The sequence below is a fragment of the Notamacropus eugenii genome, chromosome 1, assembly GCF_028372415.1.
Source record: "Notamacropus eugenii isolate mMacEug1 chromosome 1, mMacEug1.pri_v2, whole genome shotgun sequence".
In the NCBI taxonomy this organism is placed as follows: domain Eukaryota; kingdom Metazoa; phylum Chordata; class Mammalia; order Diprotodontia; family Macropodidae; genus Notamacropus; species Notamacropus eugenii.
The window spans coordinates 260,100,792-260,122,083 of NC_092872.1; the positions used below are offsets into that span (position 1 = coordinate 260,100,792).

Genomic DNA, 21,292 nt, shown 5'->3' on the forward strand with positions numbered 1-21,292 from the left:
CTGCAGTGTGCGCATGCGCAGCGATGGGGCTCAGCGGAGGCCCAGTGGGCATGTCCTGCACTAGCAGGCCGGGCTGCCCAGGAGTGTGAGAGGGAAATAAAATGGGGACTCGGGGCAGAGGAATGAATGGGGAGCCTAGTCTAAGGGTGAGGCCTTCACTAGGGGGCAGAGGAGGACACTAGAATCCTAGCCCGAGAAAGTGCCAGTCTTTGAACCCCAAATCCAGCGCTGAATTCTGACACCACCAGGAAAGCCCTTGGAGATATAAATTTGGACCCTGGCATCTTCCCACTACTCAGGACTCGGAGGGCCTTCCCTTACCCCCGTGCCCAGAAGCACGGCCTGAGTCCTTGCCTCTATAAAACGGGAATAACTTCTGCCCTATCCAATATTATAGGATGAGTCCCAGATGGAGTAATGGGTACAGAATCTCCCGAGCAAATTTGTTAATAATCTCACACACACACACACACCTTTCAGGCCTCTGCAGGGCCCAGGCCGCTGTGGTACTAAGAAAAAGCAGCACAGGCATAAGGAAACTGTTTTTAATTAAGACATAAGACAATATCTTAGAAAATATTTACCTTTAATAATCCATTGACAGTTCCCAATTCATAAACAGATTGTATTCTGAAAATTCATTTGTAAAAAAAAATCTGGAACTCAATACTTTCTCATGAGAACTAAATTAAAAACGGTAGTGAGGTCCGCAGGCCAGCCCAACCAAACCTCATTAAAACTCTTTTTAGGTACCAATGAATGTAATGTACAAGTCTTGTTCCAGGAAAATTACATTTTCCCACAGCCTTTTGTTATGAATATTAGCATTTTCCCTTGAAAGTCTAATACTGCAAAGTAGAAACGAACCCCACACTAGCTTTTATATTCAGAACTAAAATTTTCTTTTGTTCACATACAGAAGCATTCTTGATTCCAAAGCACAATAGTTGTATGCCCACAAACAAGGGAGTGCCCTTTAGATACCTTGCCAAATACAAGGCGACACCAGTTCCAAACCCAATCCTGCTGGCTGCCCACCAAAGGTTTGGCCACTGTTAATCACTAAATCACAGTAATGGGGTGCATTTCGTGACCTGTAAAAACCTCTCCCCACCAAGGTGGACCCAATTAAAAGGTATGAGATGCTGAGAGAACCCTGCACTAAAGACAGTTGACTCAGGACCAGAAGCCCTAGGTTCAAGTCGGACATTGTGCCATATACTCAAAAGAAGTATCAGTAACCTTATCAGTTACTTCACGTCTGAAAAGTTGTGCCTTCATCATCTGAAAAAATAAAGCTGGACCTCCAGGCTTCCCAGACGTGATGACAGAAGGTGGAATGAGAGGCTTTAGCATTCTCCCAGTCACCAAGCACCTAAGTAGAGCATTAGGAACCAGAATGGGAAGTTCAAAGGATTTCCAAGAGCATCAATAAGGGGGGATTTAGTTGATCATGAAAATACTTGCTAAATTGGCCTTTTGATTGTTTCTGCACTAACAAGGGCAGCTAGGGGGGTGGGGGGAGGGTGGGACTCAGCCTCTAGAACAAACCGATGCCTCATGCTCACCAGTATTAAAACACCACGACCCTGGCAATGAGCTAGAGCTTCAGGAGCCAAAGGAGAAAAAACAGGGGTTCCCAAGGTCATAAGAAGTCATGGCAGCATACCCTTCACCCAAGGTCACTCAAGCTAGTAAGCAGCAGGGCTGGAATTCAAACCCACATCTTCTGACTGCAAACCCAGTGTTCCTTCCACTAAATCTGGCCAGGGTGATCTGAAGTTTGGGAGCAAAAGGAGAGTCATCAAACTGGGGGGCAGCACAGTGCCAGGAACACCAGAGGGGCTTCATAAATGCTTAGACCGCCCTCACACTGAGACAAGAGTTAGTAATCCCCACACCACCAATGGGCAGCTCACCCCAGGGGCTGAGACAGGTTGTCAGGGGGCTACAGAAGACACCCAGAGGAGGGATGGGAACACCATTATGGGGGAGGGATGGACATGCCCCAGATCATCAACGGAACCTCCAAAGATACTTTACAAAGCAGAAAGAGCACAGTGACCTAATGAATCATCTCTGCTGCACAATGAAAGAGTTCTCAGAACAACCTCTAGCACACAGTAGGTGCTTAATAAATGTTTGTGGAATCAAAAAGCCAATGTACATATTCTATAACATAATAGGGTTATGGAAATTTACACAATAAGAATCAACCTAATATTTTTCCTATTACCAACAGAACCTGCTTATCAGTCAACACTTCTCCAAGTTTTATAGCTCCCTAGGTAGTGGTTTTGAATTTTTTCTCTTAATTGAAAAATGTTGTCTAATAGTTTATTTCATCTGGTTAGCAAGTCAAGATTTTTTCTCCGAAATAAATAATATTTCTTTCCCAAATGGAGAAGAATTCAAAGCAAGTAGACAAATATTTGCCTCCTTCCTTTCTTTCCACCTGGGAAAGGGCATAAAATTATCTTCCCATGCCTGAGATTCTAACAGATGCTTTCAGTAAAATTTGCTAGTTTTTTGTCTACCATAAAGGAAGATTTGACAGAACCTGGTTAAAGCCACCTGGGTCCCATGCCACTGAGGAGAATGCTTGTGATTTATTTCTCAAGCACCAAAATAGCATTAGATGCACAAAAAATGTATTCTTTATGAGATATCAAACCCACAGCATCATCAGCAGGACCCAGGCTCTAGAACAAGCCGATGCCCAATGTCTCCCCAAGAGAATTCATTCAGCTGGTGGACTAGGAATATCTGTTGCAAAAACAAATCTTTGGCTATGGAAGAAAAGATCTTCTGAGCTTGGGTGCCCTGGGAGCTCATCCTCAGGGTAAAACACTACACAGAGATACTTTTCTACTCCTTTCCAAAGACGGCAGAGCTTAGAAGCAATCCACTAACATGAATTTCAGAATGAACACGTGTGCACTGACACACTTGTCCCAAAGAAAAACTTCTGAAGACACAGTGGACAAATGAAGGGATGGCGAACATCCCTTTGAACAGGGACGGGCCTCGAGGCAGAAAGCATCATCTCTTGCTGAGAGCTGCCCCAAAGGACAATAGCCAGGTGGTGAGCGGAGAAGGAAGCAAGAAGCAGGTCTAGAGTCTACAAAAGTCACTGGGGAGGGTGGTGCTGTCTCTTCAAACTTAATTGTGTCCTTTTGCTCATCTTAACGATGAGAAAATGCTCTCTGAAAACTTCGCTTCTGGCCTCTATTCTGAAATCTGTCATTCCTGTTGAAGCCGCTGCCACCATTCCGGCCGCCCCCATTCCGGCCGCCCCCATTCCGGCCGCCACCATTCCGGCCGCCCCGGCCACCACCCCGGCTGCCACCTCGGCCACCACCTCCCTGCCTCTGGTTCCGGAAACTAGAGAAGCCTCTGCCTTCATCAGGCTGCTGCTCCAGCTCGGGTCTCTCGGTGGCCACAGAGAGCTGCCAACGCCTTGAGTCCTGCCATTGTTCCTGGGGAACACAAGGTATGTTTGTCTCAATTCAGTTTGTCCAGATACCATCTGAAGGAAAACAAGCATCTCCCATCCTCCCAAAGAACTCCCGACTCTACAAGTGGTGCAAACCCCAAGGTGACTTCCCTTGAATGCTAAATGCTATGGGCACCATCCTGATTGCTCTGGTCATTGAAGCACGATGGGAAATTCTCCTCCCCCTACTTTGAAAAGGACTCTACATTCACAAGCCATTTGCTGGACCCAGAGGCTATATCCCACCCACACTATGCCAGATGAGAATACCTGGAATGTCTTTACTTCTGCAGCAGGAACATCAAAACAAACGCCCTAAAAAGAAAGGAACAGGATGAAGAGTTTCACAAAGGGATCCCTCAGTCCCTGACAAGGCTGAGTAACCTCAGACAGGTGTCTGCTCATCCAGCCATGGTCCAGATGTTATCCGTATGCCACAGACTGAAGAGGGGAGATGTGCCATCACATATGGAATACATGGAGCTGCTCTCCAAAGCCGAGCACAAGAGTGTGAGTGGTCTAACACAGAGAGCTTGAACTGCACTATGGGAAGGGAATCTTCCGTCTAAATAGGATTCCACAAGAAAGCCTTGGAGAGAGAGGAGTACCCTGCTGTCCTATTAACTTGTGTCAAAGACATCAAGGAGTACAAGGATCAGGAGAGGAAGTAAGCTTGGTGTGGATGGAGTGAGCTACACTGAAGTCCTCAAGACACTCAAGGATGGATGGGACAGACTCCAGAGTGTGGAGAATTTAGGGACAGAGAGGGATAAAGGGAAAAAGACTTGCAATCCGCACCAGCAGAACACCTGGTGCCCTAGAGAAAGGACTGGTGGAGTCAAGAGCCCAAGTTCAAAGCACAGCTCTGATACCACCTGACATGAGCAAGGTGGACCCAGAGCCATCCACAGGTGCCCACATCAACAAAATCAAGGAAGGCAAATTGTCAGTCTAGTTTTATCATGGAAATCTAGTTTCCAATGAAAAGCTAAAAAGGAAAGGAATGATTTATTTTCCACGGTAAGATCATTCAGGTCATAAAATTCATCTTGGTGCAAAGAGGTTAAATGTTGCTCCAAACCTGAGCCCACAGAAAACTTTCTAGTTTCCATCTCAGTTCTGAACGTTCACAGGAAGTATCGACCCGACCACAACACCCCCAGCTGTCCCCTCGTCCCTCTGCTCCCTCTTCTTGCTCCCATCCTAGTCAGATGGGACCTGGACTGAGGTTCCACCCACAAGCACCGATTTTCCAGTTATCTGATACCATGGTGAGTGTTGGGCAGGCACTGGGAATGAAGCCCCATTCACCCACTCTGCTCTTTTCAGGGACCTTGACCACCTTCTGTTCACAGCAGGGAAGGTCTCCCACCTGCTGCCCCTTATCCAGAGAAGCCCGTGTTGCCACCTGTTCCAGCCTTACCGTTTTCCCCTTAAGGAAGGTCATCCGAGTGACTTTGTCATCAATCTCTTCCCCAAGCTGTTCTTTCAGTCCTCTCCAAGCATAGCCGATGTTGTGCATCTCTATGGAGCACTGCAAGACCATTGTCACGAAGCCCTGGGGCAGGGAAACCAAGAAGAGACGTTAGGCAACAGAAGCAGCTAATTTCTAAAGGGCACTAGAAGACAGCAATTCTCCCTAAAAACAAAAGCCTTCCTTTAACAAGAGACTCCTTCTTAGCAGAGAGACTGAATCATAGGCACCTGAACATTTTATCTTTTTAAAAGAAATGCACACAGGTGATTTACTTCTCATGCAGGAACAAAGCAAACTGCACAGAAACCAGGAGACAATCATGTGAAGCAGACTGATCTCCCCCCACCTCCAAGGTGACAATCACGACTGTGGGCAGCTCACCACATCGGAGTTGATCAAGGATCGCTGTTCAACAGTGGTGGCCCCTGAGATATGGGCTAATGCTGCAGCCAAAGCTTCCACGGCTCCCTTCTCATCAATCAGTTTCTGAGCTGTCTGTCTGAAGTTGTTAATGGCTGCAGGCGGCACTGAATCCAGAAACCTAGGAAGTGACCAAGAACAGATGATTTTCGGGAAGGACTCTAGGTGTTCAGCACCTTAAGAGAGATTTTAAGCCTAGTATCTAGAATCATCAGCAGCTGGCATTTGTCTTGCACTGTTACATCTACAATGTGCTTTATACACATCACCTCCTCTGGACCTAACCCCATTTTAGAGATGAGGAGACTGAGAGCCTGGGTGGGTGACTCTCAGCCCACAGGCACACAACTGGTAACACCTGTTGGCAGGATAGGAAAGGGGTCTCCTGACTTCTAATACTAGCACTTTACCCTACCTAGAGAATACTTGGAGCTAAAGCAATCTCACTTTTTATCCCCAGAGTGGCTGGATGATACAACTGTGGTACGCCCAGGCTAAATGCAGACTTTAACTGGAGGCCACTGCATCTTTATGGACAGTGAGTGCTACCTTTTGTCAACACTCCTATACAATGGGGAAAGAGCCAGCACCACCACCTGACACACCTGGCAAGCTACGTGTCCTTGGCTGTTCATAAATACATCCATCCACAGAGCATCTTACACTGAAGAAGCCTCAGAAATCTGCTCAAGCCAGAGTTACACAAGGACGAGCCTGGTCCACCTCCTTATTCACAACTCTCCTCTTTCCTGTCCTGCGAGAGCATCCCCAAACCCCAGCTCTGCCCCATTCCCATCATCGTCATCTCCAACTATCACAGAACCCCTGCCAAACTATGCAGCAATTATTAAGTGATCATTAAAGACACTAATCTAACAAATGAACCTTCCATGAGCTACTTAGAATTCAACATGGAACTCAAAATTGAATTAATATCACAGTAAAATGGTAGGCTGATATTTTTGGCAACTGCCCCACCCCGGCAAGGCCCAAGAAGGGCACAGAGACAGACGTACAGAGATATAGAAAAGTATATGTACAGATGGAGTGGGGAACTCCTGCCTCTTGACAATCTCTAGTGTGACCCTCCCACCCCTCAAGACAAGCCCTCATTGTTTCCTGGTGAATCCCAAGGTCCCAGGATAGCCCCTCTGTCTCTCCTCCTGAGCTGAATGGAGAAAGCAACATGTAGTATGACACTCACATAGGGCAGCCAACTCCTGGGGTGGCCTAACTCTCTACCAGCAGAAGGGGACCCATCTTAGGTGATAATCATTCTAAATTCTTGCCTTCGATATCCCCTTGATCTCTCCCTCCAGCTAACTACTTTTATTCATGCCTTTGCAAAAACATCAGACTCATTCCTCCAAATTCCCCCACACTGAATCCTCCCTTATACCAAAGAATATGGGTGGCAAAAAAACCCCCAGATAACCAAGTACCGCTGTGTGACCCTTGGGACAACAAGCACCCCCAGGCCTCTACATACCTGATGGCATCTTTGCTGGAGGCTTTAATTATTTCAGAAGCACTGGGAACACCCACACATTTGAATGTGATCCCCTATAAGATGTCGGATCAGAACAGACACAAGGTTAGCTTTCTCTCAATCATGAACATCACCAAAAGGAGTGGGGCTGAGATGGAAACACCCCTATCTGCACTGTTTCCCACATGACACACAGTTCTTAACCCAGGCAAATGTCAAGCTGTGCCCACCACAACCCCACTGCCTTCCCAGCAGCTAAGATAGTTACTTTATAGCTGTGAATTTGAATGCCCAAACTGCTCACAAAAAAAATAACAAAGGTTCTCCCAACTGGCTCCAGATCAAAGGAGAACACAAGAGTCCACATTCATTCACTTAACCACCAGCTTTTAGTGACTGCCCAAGGTGACAGAGGGCTGGATCAATGCCTTCTAAAACAAGAGGGCTTCCACCCCTGGAGCTGCCCTGATGCTCAGCAGTCCGACAGAAAGCATGTGCACTCACCGCCTGTCGCTCCACCTGCGCTAGCTGATGTTGCTCCTTCTTCTGATAAAAGCAAATGCAGACCCCAGTCCGTCCAGCTCGACCTGTCCGCCCGGAACGATGAATGTAGGACTCCACATCCTAGGACAATAAAATGGAGAACTGACATTTGGAAAAAAGGGAAAAATCTCTAAGCAACAGCTCATAGAGAACCAGCAGAGGAAGAGAAAATGACATCTTAATTAGGTGATTCCAGCAGCACAACTGAGTAAATTGTTTTATAAAAACCCTGAGTCACTTGAGAAGTTTAATGACACTACTTTCTATCAAAGAAAATAAAAGCCAATGTTTCTTAGCACTATAAATCAAAAGAATGTATATGTGATTACTTTAAGGCTATTGTTTTAATAACTCATAAGCTGTTAATGCCACACCAAAGTAAACTTCCAGACTTGTGAGGGTTTGTGCAACGTTCTTTTAAAAAATTAACCAAGGCAGACCCAATTCTCAAGGGACAAGGACTCAAGGTTTGGCAAAATTGACTGGTAAAACTAGAAATCAGTCTTAGTCAGACTAGGTTTAGACTAGGGTCTAATATACCACATACCAAAGAGAAGCAAGACAAAGATATAAAAGGTCACATTATAAACAAATTAGAGGAACAAAGAGGAGCTATCTTTCACAAAGATGGATGGGGAAAATTCCTGACCAAACAAAGAATTATTAGAGTGTCATAGGACATAGAAAATGGACAACTCTGATTTTATAAAATTGAATGGTTCTTACAAACAAAATCAGTGCAGTTAAAATGAGAAGGTAAACAGTGAACCAGGAAAATCTTTGTAACAATTTTTTTTTAACAGAGGTCTCATTTCCAAGGCAAATAGGGAACAGATCAAAAAAGAGAGGGTGCCCCAGAAGCCTTGTGTAGCACTCTGCATTAATAGCAAGAGTTTTATCTTCCAAAAGGTGAATGGTCAAAGAATATAAACAAGTAGTTCTGAAAAGAAAAACCAGCTATCAACAGCGATATGAAAAATATGCAACAATCGCTAATAACTAGAAAACTGCAAATTAAAATTCGTGCGTTTTTACCCCACAACCATTGATTTGACAAAGATAAGAAAGGAAAGAAGGAAGAAAAGAAGGCAAGAAGAGAGAGAGAGAGAGAGAGAGAGAGAACAACTATTGGACTGTTGGTGGTGCTGTAGAAGGTTAGGCAAATTAATGTTCTGTTTGTGAAGCTGTGAATGGATCCTCACAATTTGGAAATGCCCCCCCCACCCCAAGTCACTAATGTCAACTGTGCGTATAGCCTTGCTCCAGCCTTACCACTCCAAAAGAGATCAAAGGAAAGAAAGTCTTTATATACACAAAAAAATTCCATGGCAGCAAAGAATGGAAACTAAAGATGTGCACCTCATTTGAGGGAATGGCTTGAACAAATAGAATATGACTGTGGAAAGCAATGAAGAAAGAGGAAAGTCCTGAGAAACCTGGAAAAGCCGGTCTGACTTGATGCAGAGTGAAGAGAAGCATTTCTACAATGGCACCACCCACCCATGACTGCAGTGGACCAGGAGGAGATGGAGGGGAGGTGCAGAATGACACAGGCATTTGGGGGTCGGACCAATGCACGGATCACTTTATTGTGCATGGGTGTTACAAGGAGAGTCTTTTGGGGAGGGAGAAGAGGGGCAGAACTAGTGAAGAAAGAAAAAAGCATCAATCGAGTATGTAAAACAAGGACAGGAAGAAGGTCAGAAGACGACGCAGAAGCAGGACAGCAGACGGGCCTGATTAACTTCATGCCCATGACTCCACATTTATTCCTCTCTTTTCTCTTTGTATACAGGATGGTTCATATTTGTTGGTGTTTGTCAGGTTCAGAAAAGCAAAGCCTGAACGTCTCTATTTTACAATTAGGCAAAGCAGAAAGAAGGAAGGTACTGTTGCCCTTACCTTTGGAGGAGAACTCTGTATAACAAGGTCCACCTCAGGGATGTCCAAGCCCCGAGCTGCCACATTGGTTGCCACCAGGACACCAAATTTACCATTCCGGAAACCCTGAAGGGTGATTTCCCTTTGTTTCTGTGGAATATCTCCATGCAGTGACTGGGCGTCCTGACAAAGTAACAAACTAGGTCTGAGTAAGGAACCAAAGGACTTGAAAAGCTAAATTGTTTTAAGCAGATGATTTTTTACACAGAGCCCCCAAAGTAGCCAGGCCTGTCACAATTCCTGTCTGAAAATTACAAAGAAAAAAATGTGTCTAAGTTCCCTGGCACACTTATTACCCAATAGCCACCTGTAATCATACACTCAAACAGGGCACAATGACAAGAAGATAAGCCAATGATACAAGGTGGAATGGAAAGAGCCTATGGTCTGAAAATTAGGGGACCAGGGTTCAAGTTCTATGGCTCTGATCTAGGGCCCCCTCTATCTCTAACATGGGATCCCATGAAGAACAGTGTCCCCTCTGAGTTGGGAGCATCTTTGTGTTTCCTACATCCGCCATGTTGGCAGTTGACGAAAGAAACAAAGCAGCCCCACCTCAAAGGCCCAAAAGGGAAGCTTCTGTGGTAGCTTATTCCTACTCAGTCACTTTTTGGGGGGCAATGGTTACTCCTCTCCACCTCGCAGGCCAGGGATCACTTCCTACCTGCTTTATTGATTCATTCAGAGAGAGTTCCTGAGCCTCTTTCTTTGTCTCGCAAAAAATAATGGTTCGTCCATGGCTCCCACTGTAGACCTGGATGACGTCGCCAATGACTGCTGCCCTCTGAGACCAGTGGCAATTGATGGCCAAATGCTTTGAGAAGAAGAAAAAAGTGATTGATGCCTTGTCTGAGAGGATCCAGAGACCAAGTGCTGGGCACAGGGAGCTGAGTGGCTTGTTTTTAATTGGACTGGGAGCATGAGGGCAGGGGACTGTCTTATGTCTTTTTGCATTTAGCTCGGTGTCTGGCACTTAGTAGGTGCTTGATAAATGCTAAATGAATGACTGAATGACTGGTAGATTACTACTCCCAGCTCTTGAAGAAGCAAAAATAATCTTTGTGCTAAACCCAAGTGCATAGTACCCTTATCTATCAGATATTATAGGACCCCACTAACAATATGGCAGGGAAGAGGGGAGAAGCTGGAGCCAGCCTTCTTAGGCCTGTGAACTGGACTCCTGTGGCAGCCTGGGGAAGCCCTACAAACCCTCTTCAGAAAATCACAAAGGAAATCAATGACTGAAATGAAATTATCAAATACAAAACACAGTTTCCGGCCCCATATTAAAAGGCCTAAGCTTCCCCCACACTGCTGCTACCATGTAAGTCAACGGTAGGCACAAGAGGCAGCCTCAAGGCCCAAGAGCCCCGACTGCAGAGGGCAGCCCTCTGCCCACACCTCTTCTGGTGGCAAACTGGATGAGGAAATTCTCACTGCTGTGGGGAGATGGACAGCAGGCATGTGGCTGGCACCAGAAGAGGTCACTGGTACTGTCGGCATCATCTAGATTTAGAGGTCAGGGCAGAACAGGCTGATCTGGGCAAAGAAAAGTGACCTCAAGCTCCATTTGGGGCTTCCTCGTGTTTTCAAAAAGGGGCTCTCCCGCTGGGCTAAGGCTAAGTTTGACTTTTTCCCACTTCTATTTTCTTTTTCTCTTTTTAAACCTCAAGATAGCATTCTATACAGCCTACCTCCTCAGTTTCCTCATCTGTAAAGTGGAATCATAATGCCTACAGCCCTTATCCCTTACCACCCAGGGTCATCATGAAGACTGAGCAAGATGATATGAAGCCCTTTGTCTACCTGAACTATCAGTCAAGACAACACAGATGACTCTAGGAAAACACTTGCACCCCTTGTCCAGCAACATCTCAGGCCCCTCTAAGTCAGAGCTAAATACAGACGGAAACCCCACCACGCCCACAACTCCCTTGGAGTTTGCCTGCCTCCCCTTTCTGGTCTCTTCCTTCTCCATTTGTGACGAAGGTCTGGCTCTCCAATCCCCAAGACTCTCCTCCAAGAGGCTGTAATTTCTAGTTGCCTCTAATTACCACCTGGTAATGGATACAAGGCATAACCAAGTCAAAGGGGAACCACATGCAGCGCAGTAGCCACAGAAAGCTATGCGATAAAGATGCTGAAATTTAAATCAAACACTAAGAGCTTCATTGGCCTTTAGATTCTGGAACCCAAAACAAGAAAATAAGACCTTTCTATTTCTGTTTTCAAGAGCGGTTTTATAGGCAGCATGGCCAAAGTCCATTCTTGTCCATTATAATACCAACAAGGCAAAGAGAAGAGACCCTAGTCACTCACCTCTACGGTGACGGCAGCCTTCTGCGTCTTCTTCCCAATGAGGTCCACTTGCTCATAAGTAGACTTCATGTATTTCTTAGCAACATCGTAGACCCAGTGAGGACATGTCGCGGAAAAAAGCAACGTCTGGGGGTTGTCTTCTGAATCTTAAAATCAATCAATCAATCAATCAATCAATCAATCGCATTCCTCTACAAGACTGAAAAAGGGAAGAATCCAAGGTGATTCCAAGGTGGAGACTTAGACCCTTGCATTTCCTTAAAGCCTGCGTGAGGTTTCAGCGCTAAGTGAGAATCTGATAGAACTCTAATTCAGCACAGTAAGACGGGCAGCAGGCAGGTGACCCCTAACATACACAGGGGCGCTTATGGCTACTCAGGGCAGGTGAATGACCCAGACCAATCTCTTCTTCTTCAAGATCAGGGAAATGAGGCTCTGAGAGGGAAGGCAGTCCCCCCACCTTCCCCCACAAAGGCCTTGCAGACCCCCACAAACAAGGAGCATGGGCACTCACCATTTATGCCTCAGGTCACATTCCCAAAAAAACCAAAAACCACACCTTTGGGGCTGAAAAGAAACCTCCTTCTTCTAAGGAGAGGCAGCCCACTTTCCCACCCTGACCTGGTTTCTGGGCTACCTTCTAGTACCGCCCCAGGATCTTGTGGACTCTCCCCATTATAACAGTGGCCTGAGTTTATTAGTCCTTACTTACCTTTCTTATACGCCACAGTTAAAATCTCTTCCACTTGCTCAGCAAAGCCCATGTCCAGCATCTGGTCCACCTCGTCCAGTACAACATGTTGCACCTTGGTGAGGTCAAGCCGGCCATTCTGCAGATGGTCTTTGATGCGACCCGGAGTGCCCACCAAGATATCGATTCCTCTCCGAATGAGATCAACTGTCGAATAACCACCAGGAGAGGGTGTGTTTATTGGGGCTCCTTTTGCCTCTAGGCTGCTCTCCAGCACTATAGGAACCCAAGTGTCACCTCCTTCTCCCCTTACCCCACTATTTGTACGCACTCTGGCTATTATACGGTGTTCCACCATAGAAACAAGCCACTGTCAACTTCTTGGTGATATCACTGAAGTCTTTGCTGACTTGGATCGCCAGTTCCCGAGTCGGGGCCAGGACCAGTATCTAGGCAAGAAAATACAGATCTGGGCCCAATCACGACAAGTGTGCCCAACAAGCCCAAACCTCAACAGGACCCAAATGGCCTGCTCTCTCTTCCACAGCAGTAAAGTTCACTCCCACACAGCTGACCCAGGCAGGGAGTGGAACGCCATGATCTTGAGGAAGGGTATGGAAGGGAATAAGCCCTTATTAAGCACCTACAATATGCCTCCTCTGGTGCTGAGCAATTACAAATATTCTCTCATATGGCTGTCACAACAACCCTGCTGTGATTATCCTCATTTTATTGATGAGGAGACTGAGGCAAACAGTGGTTCAGTGACTTGCCCAGAGTCATACAGCTATTAAGTGTCTGAGGTCACATTTGAACTCAGATCTGCCTAACCCTAGGGCCAAAGCTGAGCCACCAAGCTGCTAAGAACAGTGCAGAGACTCACAGCTGGAGCCCTGGGTGTGAATTCCTGCCCATTGGCAGCTCTCACACCACCTCCTCTGGTCCTTTTGTCATGTTTTCTTCTCTGTCTCTGCCAGCCCCACTAGTCAATACAGATCCCAGTCCTTGAAGCATAGAAGCAGCTGCACCTCCAGATGCGAGGCCCCTGGCAGCCACTCCAAGGCTCAGGGTCTCCCTACCCACAGGGTGGAGACTAGCTTATGCCTGATGACCCAATGGGGGGATTGTTCTCCTACAACATCCCTCACATTCATCGTTTTTTTGAGCATTCATTGCACAGAAGCGGGAATTTTCAAGAGGGTTCCCATTAGCAACAACTAAAGACTGCCCAGAACATGGTTGTGGCTAGGAAGCAAGCCTCTGTGGGTTTGTGCTGCGGTTACCTTTGGTGCACGGCCTCTTCCTCGGGGCTGAGAGTCTCCCTGAAGTTTTTCAATTAAGGGAATGGCAAACGAGAATGTCTTCCCTGTCCCTGTCCGGGCTTGGGCTATTAAGTCCTTCCCACTAGATACATGATGAAACGTCTTTGCTTGTATAGGAAACAGGTAGGTCACCCCACGGGCTGGGAAAGAATCCAATTAATTTTTAGAATGACATGTCAATTCAACAGAGTTACCTCCCAAGAGCTGTACCTTAAGAACATCCTTCAGCATACCACCTACGCTTCTGGTGAACAGCAATCAGGTGAGTTCTTTCTTTCAAAATCATTATAAACTTAATATTTAAAAGCCCCACAAGGAAATCTGCTTTCTAACAACAAAGATGGAAGAGTGGGGCGGTGTGAATGGCTGGCAATCAAAACCCCTAGAGACATCCAAACCAAGAAGATGAAGGTTTCAGTCAAGAGCTGTACATGACCCAACTTTGCTGACTCTCCCTCCAGTTCCCCCCAGGATCCTGCTGGCCTGAGATATTCTCATGGCCTTTTCCTCTTTCATGTCCGCAGAGAGTGTGTACTCTGCCCTGGCCCTTCCAGGGCTTCTGGGGAATTAGAAAGTTGCCATGAAAACCTAGGCACAGGGAGCTTTTACAAAGGAGTTTTCCTTTGTAAAAAAAAATCTACATGAATAGGGAAGAATTCCTGAAATAAACGATAAGACCATTTCCTCCTCCACCACCCTCTATCCCTGGTTTCTTGATCCTTTTCTTGTCCTAGCTCTCTGTTAGACCGTCTGCTCCTGAGAAAAGATACTGTATTTCTGCATGGATTTGTATTTCCAGGGCTTAGCATAGGCCTGGCACACAGTAAGCACATAACAGAGACAGGCTGACTTATATGGGTTACTTCTATTGCCTATTGCTAGACTGATCCCCCAAGACCTTTGATGACTTTGCAATTCTATCAGCAACAAATGCATGAACTGGTTTCTCCCACTCCCCAATTTTGTGGGTGCAGGAGGGACTTCACAGCTGTCTTAGGAGGACCCCAGATTTAGAAATCACCTAGTGCAAGCTCTCATTTTATAGACAAAGAGAACCAAGGCATAGGGAGGGGCTGGGAACTGGCCTCGGTAATTTATACTTCCACCATATGTGACATTTTCTACTACCTGCGGACTACCTGCAAAACAGATTCTCCCAAATGAAAGATACTCAAAAATTCTTACATCATTTATTAGAATACCTGGGATTTTAAGGAACCTTACTCTACCCTGATTCTTACTACAGCACCTCACAAGAGAGACCATTTCATCAATGAAGACAATCTCTTTCCCAACAAGATAACAGTTTAGTGGCTAATAAAATTACCTTTGAGGAGTTGAATTGTCTCTTCAGAGATGGGGAAATTAGAGAAAGCTCCTTCTTTCTGTTCTGCAGATAACTCCTATTAAATTAAAAAGCACTTCTGAGCAGGATAAATGAAACCAACAGCTTCCTCTATCAGTAACATAATCTGTGGCTAAGAAACAAAGCTGAAGAAGGGAGTGCCATTTAGGCCACAAGATATAAAGACTTTGCTTTATTGTCTATAGAGGGAGAAACTGTGCATCCTCTTTACAAAAGAAAAATCAGACATTTCTAGAACATCATACACACACCACAGAAATAAGCTCTCTGAGGACAAGGACTGTTTTGTCTCTATGTCCCCAAGGTCTGGCACACGGCAAATATCTGTGGATTAATTTAATACAATGGATATACTAGGTCCCTAAAACATTATTATTAAAGGTTAATTCCACTCAAAAGAGAACCATTATGGACTATTTAAAACCAACCATCTGCATAAAGACACTTCAAAGATTGTTTAGGGAGCTATAAGTCAATTTACATACATGGGCAGAATAGACAAAAAAATAAAGAACTCACTAGAAAACATACATGAGATATTTGAACTTTGAAAACCCCCCATGAAGTTTTTGAAAAGCAAGCCAGGCTTACTGTAGACTTTGTAAAAAATGGCTCCAGAGAGTGACAATCTGATACCTTGGAGGTCATAGAGGTCGGAAGTGTGCGCACAACTGCACAAGGTGTGAATTCTGCTATCAGGGCACTTTGACTCAGTTTTAGTTGCATAGGTTTCCATTGTATTTACATAGTCTTTTTATGCTAAATCTGGTCAGAGATGAGTATTGTCCACCATTAAAAATGCCTCTGACCTCTGGAATTTCCATGCTAACTTTGCGTTCAGAGTGTAGTGATCAAAACTCTCAATCTTTTTTCAGTGGCATAGGAAGACAGCAAAAATTTCCTAAAGTGCAAGTGATCTTCAAGTTCATTATGCCTTGTTCTAAAACTTTTATTAAGTAGGTGCACTTGACATTTGTTATGGCACTATTTCAATTAGTCTAGGTTTAGGTCCTTGAACATTTTGCCCATAACTTTTTATAAAATACTTCTTTTACTACACATTCAGAAAATTGCACGCACACACACTCACACTCTCTCTTTTTCTCTCTCTCTCTCTCTCTCATATCTACGGAAGACCCAGGAAGGGACCTATGAAGGCCACCAAAGCTGGTGCTTGAGCTGAGTGGTCAAAGTGCCCAGGGGTCCTTCCTGACAAGAGATGAGGGAGGGTCCCTGCAGGCATGGCAAGGTAGCTTAGGCCAAAGCACCTAGAAGACAGGAAGCATGTTGTAGAGGCCTGTCTGGCTGGAATGAGCAGCACAGGAAGGGAAACAATGTGTAGCTCAACAAGCCCATGTGAAGACAGCTGGGAATCACCATTAGAGGAGTCTGAATTTGATCCCAGAAGCAATAACTAGCCACTGGAGTGACTTGAGCATAGGATCCCATACTTGTACAACAACTGGCAACGGAAGCTGTCCCAAAACCACTTTCTCAAAAACTGATGCTTGGCATCCTTCTACTGCAATTAGTCACCAAGGCATAAAAAGATTCAAGGACCTGACCAAAACACAAGTGTAGGACAGGCACTAAATATTTCATGAAATCTTAACGACTAACTGCAGCACCTATTCTGTGACATGGCCCCATTGAATGTCTGGTGAAGCCAATGGACTTCTCCATAAAATGTTCTCTAAGTAACTGAAAGAAACATGAAATTTCAGTTAAAGGTTAAAGAAAACAAAGATGTCTTTTTCCCCAGCTCTAGGATAGTGAAGATTGGACTAAGGAACAAGAAGGCTGGGGGAGAGGAGGGAACATGAATCAAAATCTCAGGGATTATTCCTCCACATCTAAATTCTACTCACAGAGAATGCCTAAAATGTCTCCACATACCTCAGTGTCATCAGATTTTGAATCTTTCTCATTTCCCATCTTTTCATCTTTTCTGGGTTTCTCCAACTCTTCATCTTCTTCATCATCATCATCATCATCTCCCCCTTCAAACTGTTTTGTCAGTCCAGCTTGCAATTGGGATTTTATTCCTTTAAAACTAAGAGCGTGGCTTTCTACTCCTTTATGAAGATCATTTTCCTGAATGAACATGTATTAAGCATATAAATTAATACAATCTTAAAGCACAACCAAAAATATGTAAATAACAGCACAACAGTCTTAAAAAACATCCACCCAGTCCCTTCTCTTACACCCGCTGTTCTCCCCAAAAAGAGCTCCAGTGAATGTGCCAGGTTACACCAACTGGAGAGCAGGGCAAAGTCTGGAGACCACCCCAGGCCTGGGCTGGCCCTGACTCTCAGCTCTGTCATGGCACCTAGAAGGGCTTCTCTAGATCCCAAAGTCCACTCGCTGTAATCACCTCTCCCTACACTTCTGGCTGGCCAAGGGTCTTTTCCCCTTGATGGCCTACCATCTATACCACAGCCTGCTCTTCCTTCCCAGCTAAGAGCCATCGAATTGAGTAAGAAACTCTCTTCTTTTAAAATAGCTCCACTTTAAGATACTTGGTTTTGAGACAACCAAACCCAGCAATGGTGGAATTAGTTCATGTTTGGAACAGCTTACCACTTACCATCAAGAAGGCGAGGGTATTCAGGAGGAGGGCAGGCTTCACCTTGGGCTACAGTAACGTACACTACAATATTCAGAATAAGGGGTCTTGGGCCCCCCATGACCTCTACTCTTGTTCAGACCATATCTGGAGTAGAAATCTATTAACTGGAGCCAACAATTAAAAAACAAACCAACCAACAACCTCCACTGTCCTGCTTTGTGAGAATGCCCCTCACCTGCTCAGCCTCACTGTCACTGTCTTCACTGGATGACTCCTCTGAATCAGAATCAGATGCCCTCTTGGAGTGGGGCAGTCCATTCCCCACTGATGCCTTCTGCAACTTTGACTTTTTCTCTCCTGTGTCTCCATTTATTGGTCCCTCCTTCTTCTTGGCTTTCTTGAGTTTCTCAGAAAGCTCTTTGCTCTTTTTGGTCTTAGAGCAGACCTCACTGCTAGAGGCATCCTCCTTCTCCTTCAGCCTTTTGGGCTCCTCCACCCTTTTGGGCTCCTCCACAGACCCCTCCTTGTTCTTTCTGAACTTCTTGGGTTTAGGGGAAGCATCTTCCTCTTCCTCTTCCTCTAGGAGGTGCTCTTTCTTCTTGGCCTTTTTGGACTTGGGAGAAATGACTTCTTCTGGGAGCGCCTCCCTTTTCATCTTCTTGGGCTTAGGGGAATAAAGTTCCTCAGTCTCTACCTTGACCTTCTTTTCTGGTTTCTCATTTTTTGATTTTTCTTTTTTATCTTTCTGCTAAATTCAAAGATAATTCAAAGAGACACACGTTAGGGCCAAAATCTACTTTTTTTTAAACTAACAAATATCTTCATTTCTTTATTCACAACTACTAAACATAGCAAAGAAAATTAACTGCATCTGGCCATCTCATTGAAATCCTAGAAACCATCTGGATCCATTTCAACTTTCAAATTTTACAAATGAGGAAAATGAAGATGGGAGAAGTTATGTCACTTCCCCACAGCCACAAAATTTAAATTCAGCCTGGTACCCAAACTCCAAACTCAGGGACATCCCTGCTGAACCATGCTGCCCTCCCCTCCTTTACTAATTCTTTTTTGCTATTTGATCATTTCAGTCATGTCTGACTCTCTGGGACCCCATTTGGGGTTTTCCTGGCAAAGATCCTAGAGTGGCTTGTCATTTCCTTCTTCAGTTCGTTTTACAGTTGAGGAAACTGAAGCAAATAGGGTGATGTGACTTAACTAGGACCACACAGCTAATAAGTATCTGAGGTCACATTTGAGCTCAAGTCTTCCTAAATCCAGGCCCAGCGCTCTACCCACTTTACCACCTCTTGTCCAACCTTTTTCTAGCTACGGTTTTGAGGGACAATAAAGAAAAGAATGGGAAAGAAAGCCCACCCAGAGCATTTCACTATTCTTTACCAGACTCAATTCAGGAGAATGCTGGCAAATGAAACAAAATCTATCAATCAGTCCCATTTTTCTACCACCTTGTTGCGATTTGGAGATTATATTTCAGTCAAGAGCTGCAGGTAAATCAAGACTGTCCCTTTTATCTGTTTTAGTTTCTGAGTGATAATGTCCCAGAGGACAGTGAACTTAGCTGCTCAAAGATACACCACAAATGTTGAGTTTAGGAGGAAGAAAAGCCATTGACACTGGTAACTGATCTTGACAGAGATGGTTTCAATGGTGACAATTCGATGCCACAACATTGTTTTATACCAAAAGAGGTATATAATACCTCCCACCTCCCCCCAAACTACTTTACCTGGATACCTGAGGGGTAAACCAGGTAATGTACAGAAAATGCTGTGTACTCTTGACTAGAGCAAAACCACAGAATTCTAAATTATTAGAAGAAATCAAACTTTCCTTATCCTTGGCAGTTCATAAATTATGCAGAAAAATGGATCCAACACGGGTCCTAAATTTCTAACAGTCTAATTGTAGATGTGAAGCTTTCTGTAACATATTCTACCCCTAGCTCATGCTATCCTTTCAGTACTAGTCACTGTTCCTGGGATGTCAATGGCACACCACGTGTCCTAACCCCAAGTAACTTGAAACATTGTATTAAGCGAATGTTATTTCACAGAAGTTAAAATTCTATAATAAGAAATGGACAATCATTTACACAATAATTGTGATCTCTGAGCACATCTGCAGGCCAAAAAAGTCATGCCATTATTTCAAGCGGGTATAACACAATGTCTTTACTTAACTCACCTTCTAAGGGAAATCCAGCAGTTCCTAAACAAAGTTCCCAGCTCCCCTTTATCTGTGGTCTTTCCCATTACAATTAAAATCTCTGAAGGGACCTCTTTATTTTCCTATATTTGTATCCCCAGCGCACAGTACAATGTCTGGAGCATAAGAAGGCTTAGTAAGTGCTCTATGTATTGATAATTAGGCATAAGTCTTTCCCCTTTCTCCCGGCATACATACACAAGTCCATAATAAACGCTGTGGGCCTGGTTGGCTGCCGGGGCACAGCAAGCTCGCTGGGGCAGCAGAGGGGAGCCCGCCTCTCAGCCCCTCCCTAGACCCCACCCCAGGCCCTAGGACGGCCGCCCATTGGGCAGCGGCTCCAAGCCGGCACGATGACGAGCGCATCCTCTCACCCCGGGCAGACCTAGCACGTGCAGGCAGGGACTGGGTGTCGGGTCCGGCCCGAATCGCCCAGAGGGGGTTAGGGGCTGGGGTCCGGGGTCCTCCGCCCGGCTGGGGAGGGGAATTTTAACAAGAACAGCGATAACAGCCGGCGCTTTGGCCCGCGGGGGCCTCACTCACCCCACACCCCCGGCCCCCCGCCGCCACCGGAGACCGCTTAGGCACAGTTTCCTCCACTGGGCCACGGCCCACCCGTGACCCTGTGATCCGGGATCTTAGGCCCCCTCGCCTCCCCGGACCTCACAGTCCTCACGTGCAAAGCGCAGTTGGGGGGTGGGTGCTATGGATAAAGTGAGGTTCAGAGGCATCAGGAGCCCCGGAGCGCCGAGCCCGGCCAGGGCTGCACGTGGAGCCGGGGCCAGGAGGCTCTCCCATACCTCCCTCCCCCTGCCCCAGTCCGAACCTCAAAGCCCCCGCCCGAACCTTTTGTTTGTGCTTCCGCGTCTGCTCCGTCGCCTCCATGGACGCCTCCGACTCGACTTCGGCCTCTAACAGAAGCTTACCGGGCATAATCCTCTGGCCGCGAGCTCACTCCACAACCGACAACCGCGTGGAAAGGAAGCAGAGAGCCGGCAACGTCACTTCCGCAGAGGCCGGAAGCAGGAAGCAGGAAGCAGGCGCGCACTCCCGGCGACCACGTGAGGGCTCCGGGCCTCCGGAAGTGCCAGAGGAGGAGCCGGGATCGGCGCTCGCGCGGGAGCCCTGGGTTCTGCCCAGTCCTCTCCTCAGCTCTTACGGTCCGGGGACGGGGTATGGTCAGCGTCGGCCCCCTCGACCCTCTCCCCCGGCCCGGTCTTTCCAGCGGCCAATAGACGCCTAAAAAACAGGACTCGAAAACACGGTGCAAACCGCGGGCGCATTAGATACCCAGGGGCCGTTTAGGCTCCGCCCAGGGCTGGAGCTAGCGGAGGGGTGGGGCCTGGGGGCGGGGGCCGCTGCGGGAGCACGGTGCTGCCCCGGGGAAGGAGGCCGGGGTGTCTGGACCACCCAGGTCACTCCCTGAA

General features: G+C 46.2%; 1 protein-coding gene across 3 annotated transcripts; it reads right to left on the reverse strand.

The window, feature by feature from the left end:
• Positions 1-531: 531 nt before the first annotated feature.
• DDX21 (DExD-box helicase 21) lies at positions 532-20,865 on the reverse strand. 3 transcript variants are annotated; one of them, XM_072628775.1, is made up of 16 exons: positions 20,792-20,865; positions 17,872-18,384; positions 16,961-17,158; positions 15,026-15,101; positions 13,660-13,838; positions 12,708-12,825; positions 12,398-12,583; positions 11,686-11,831; positions 10,031-10,180; positions 9,328-9,489; positions 7,387-7,506; positions 6,883-6,956; positions 5,355-5,514; positions 4,920-5,054; positions 3,767-3,811; positions 532-3,479 (listed from the first exon to the last, which is right to left on the reverse strand). In XM_072628775.1, exons 2-16 carry the CDS (start codon positions 18,289-18,291, stop codon positions 3,186-3,188), a joined length of 2,463 nt encoding a protein of 820 aa, XP_072484876.1. In that variant the 5' UTR covers positions 18,292-18,384; positions 20,792-20,865; the 3' UTR covers positions 532-3,185. The 3 variants fall into 3 exon arrangements, with proteins under 3 accessions (XP_072484876.1, XP_072484875.1, XP_072484874.1); XM_072628774.1 differs by having other exon boundaries at positions 17,872-18,381; positions 20,712-20,829; XM_072628773.1 differs by having other exon boundaries at positions 20,712-20,827.
• Positions 20,866-21,292: the final 427 nt, after the last annotated feature.

Excerpts from the sequence above, each read along its gene's own strand:
- DDX21 (XM_072628773.1), bottom strand. The coding sequence starts at position 20,798 with ATGCCCGGTAAGCTTCTGTTAGAGGCCGAAGTCGAGTCGGAGGCGTCC. Across the intron at positions 17,159-17,871 it reads GTGACAGTGAGGCTGAGCAG|GAAAATGATCTTCATAAAGG; the intron begins GTGAGGGGCATT and ends ATGTTCATTCAG. Across the intron at positions 10,181-11,685 it reads AGGCTGCCGTCACCGTAGAG|CATTTGGCCATCAATTGCCA; the intron begins GTGAGTGACTAG and ends TTCTTCTCAAAG.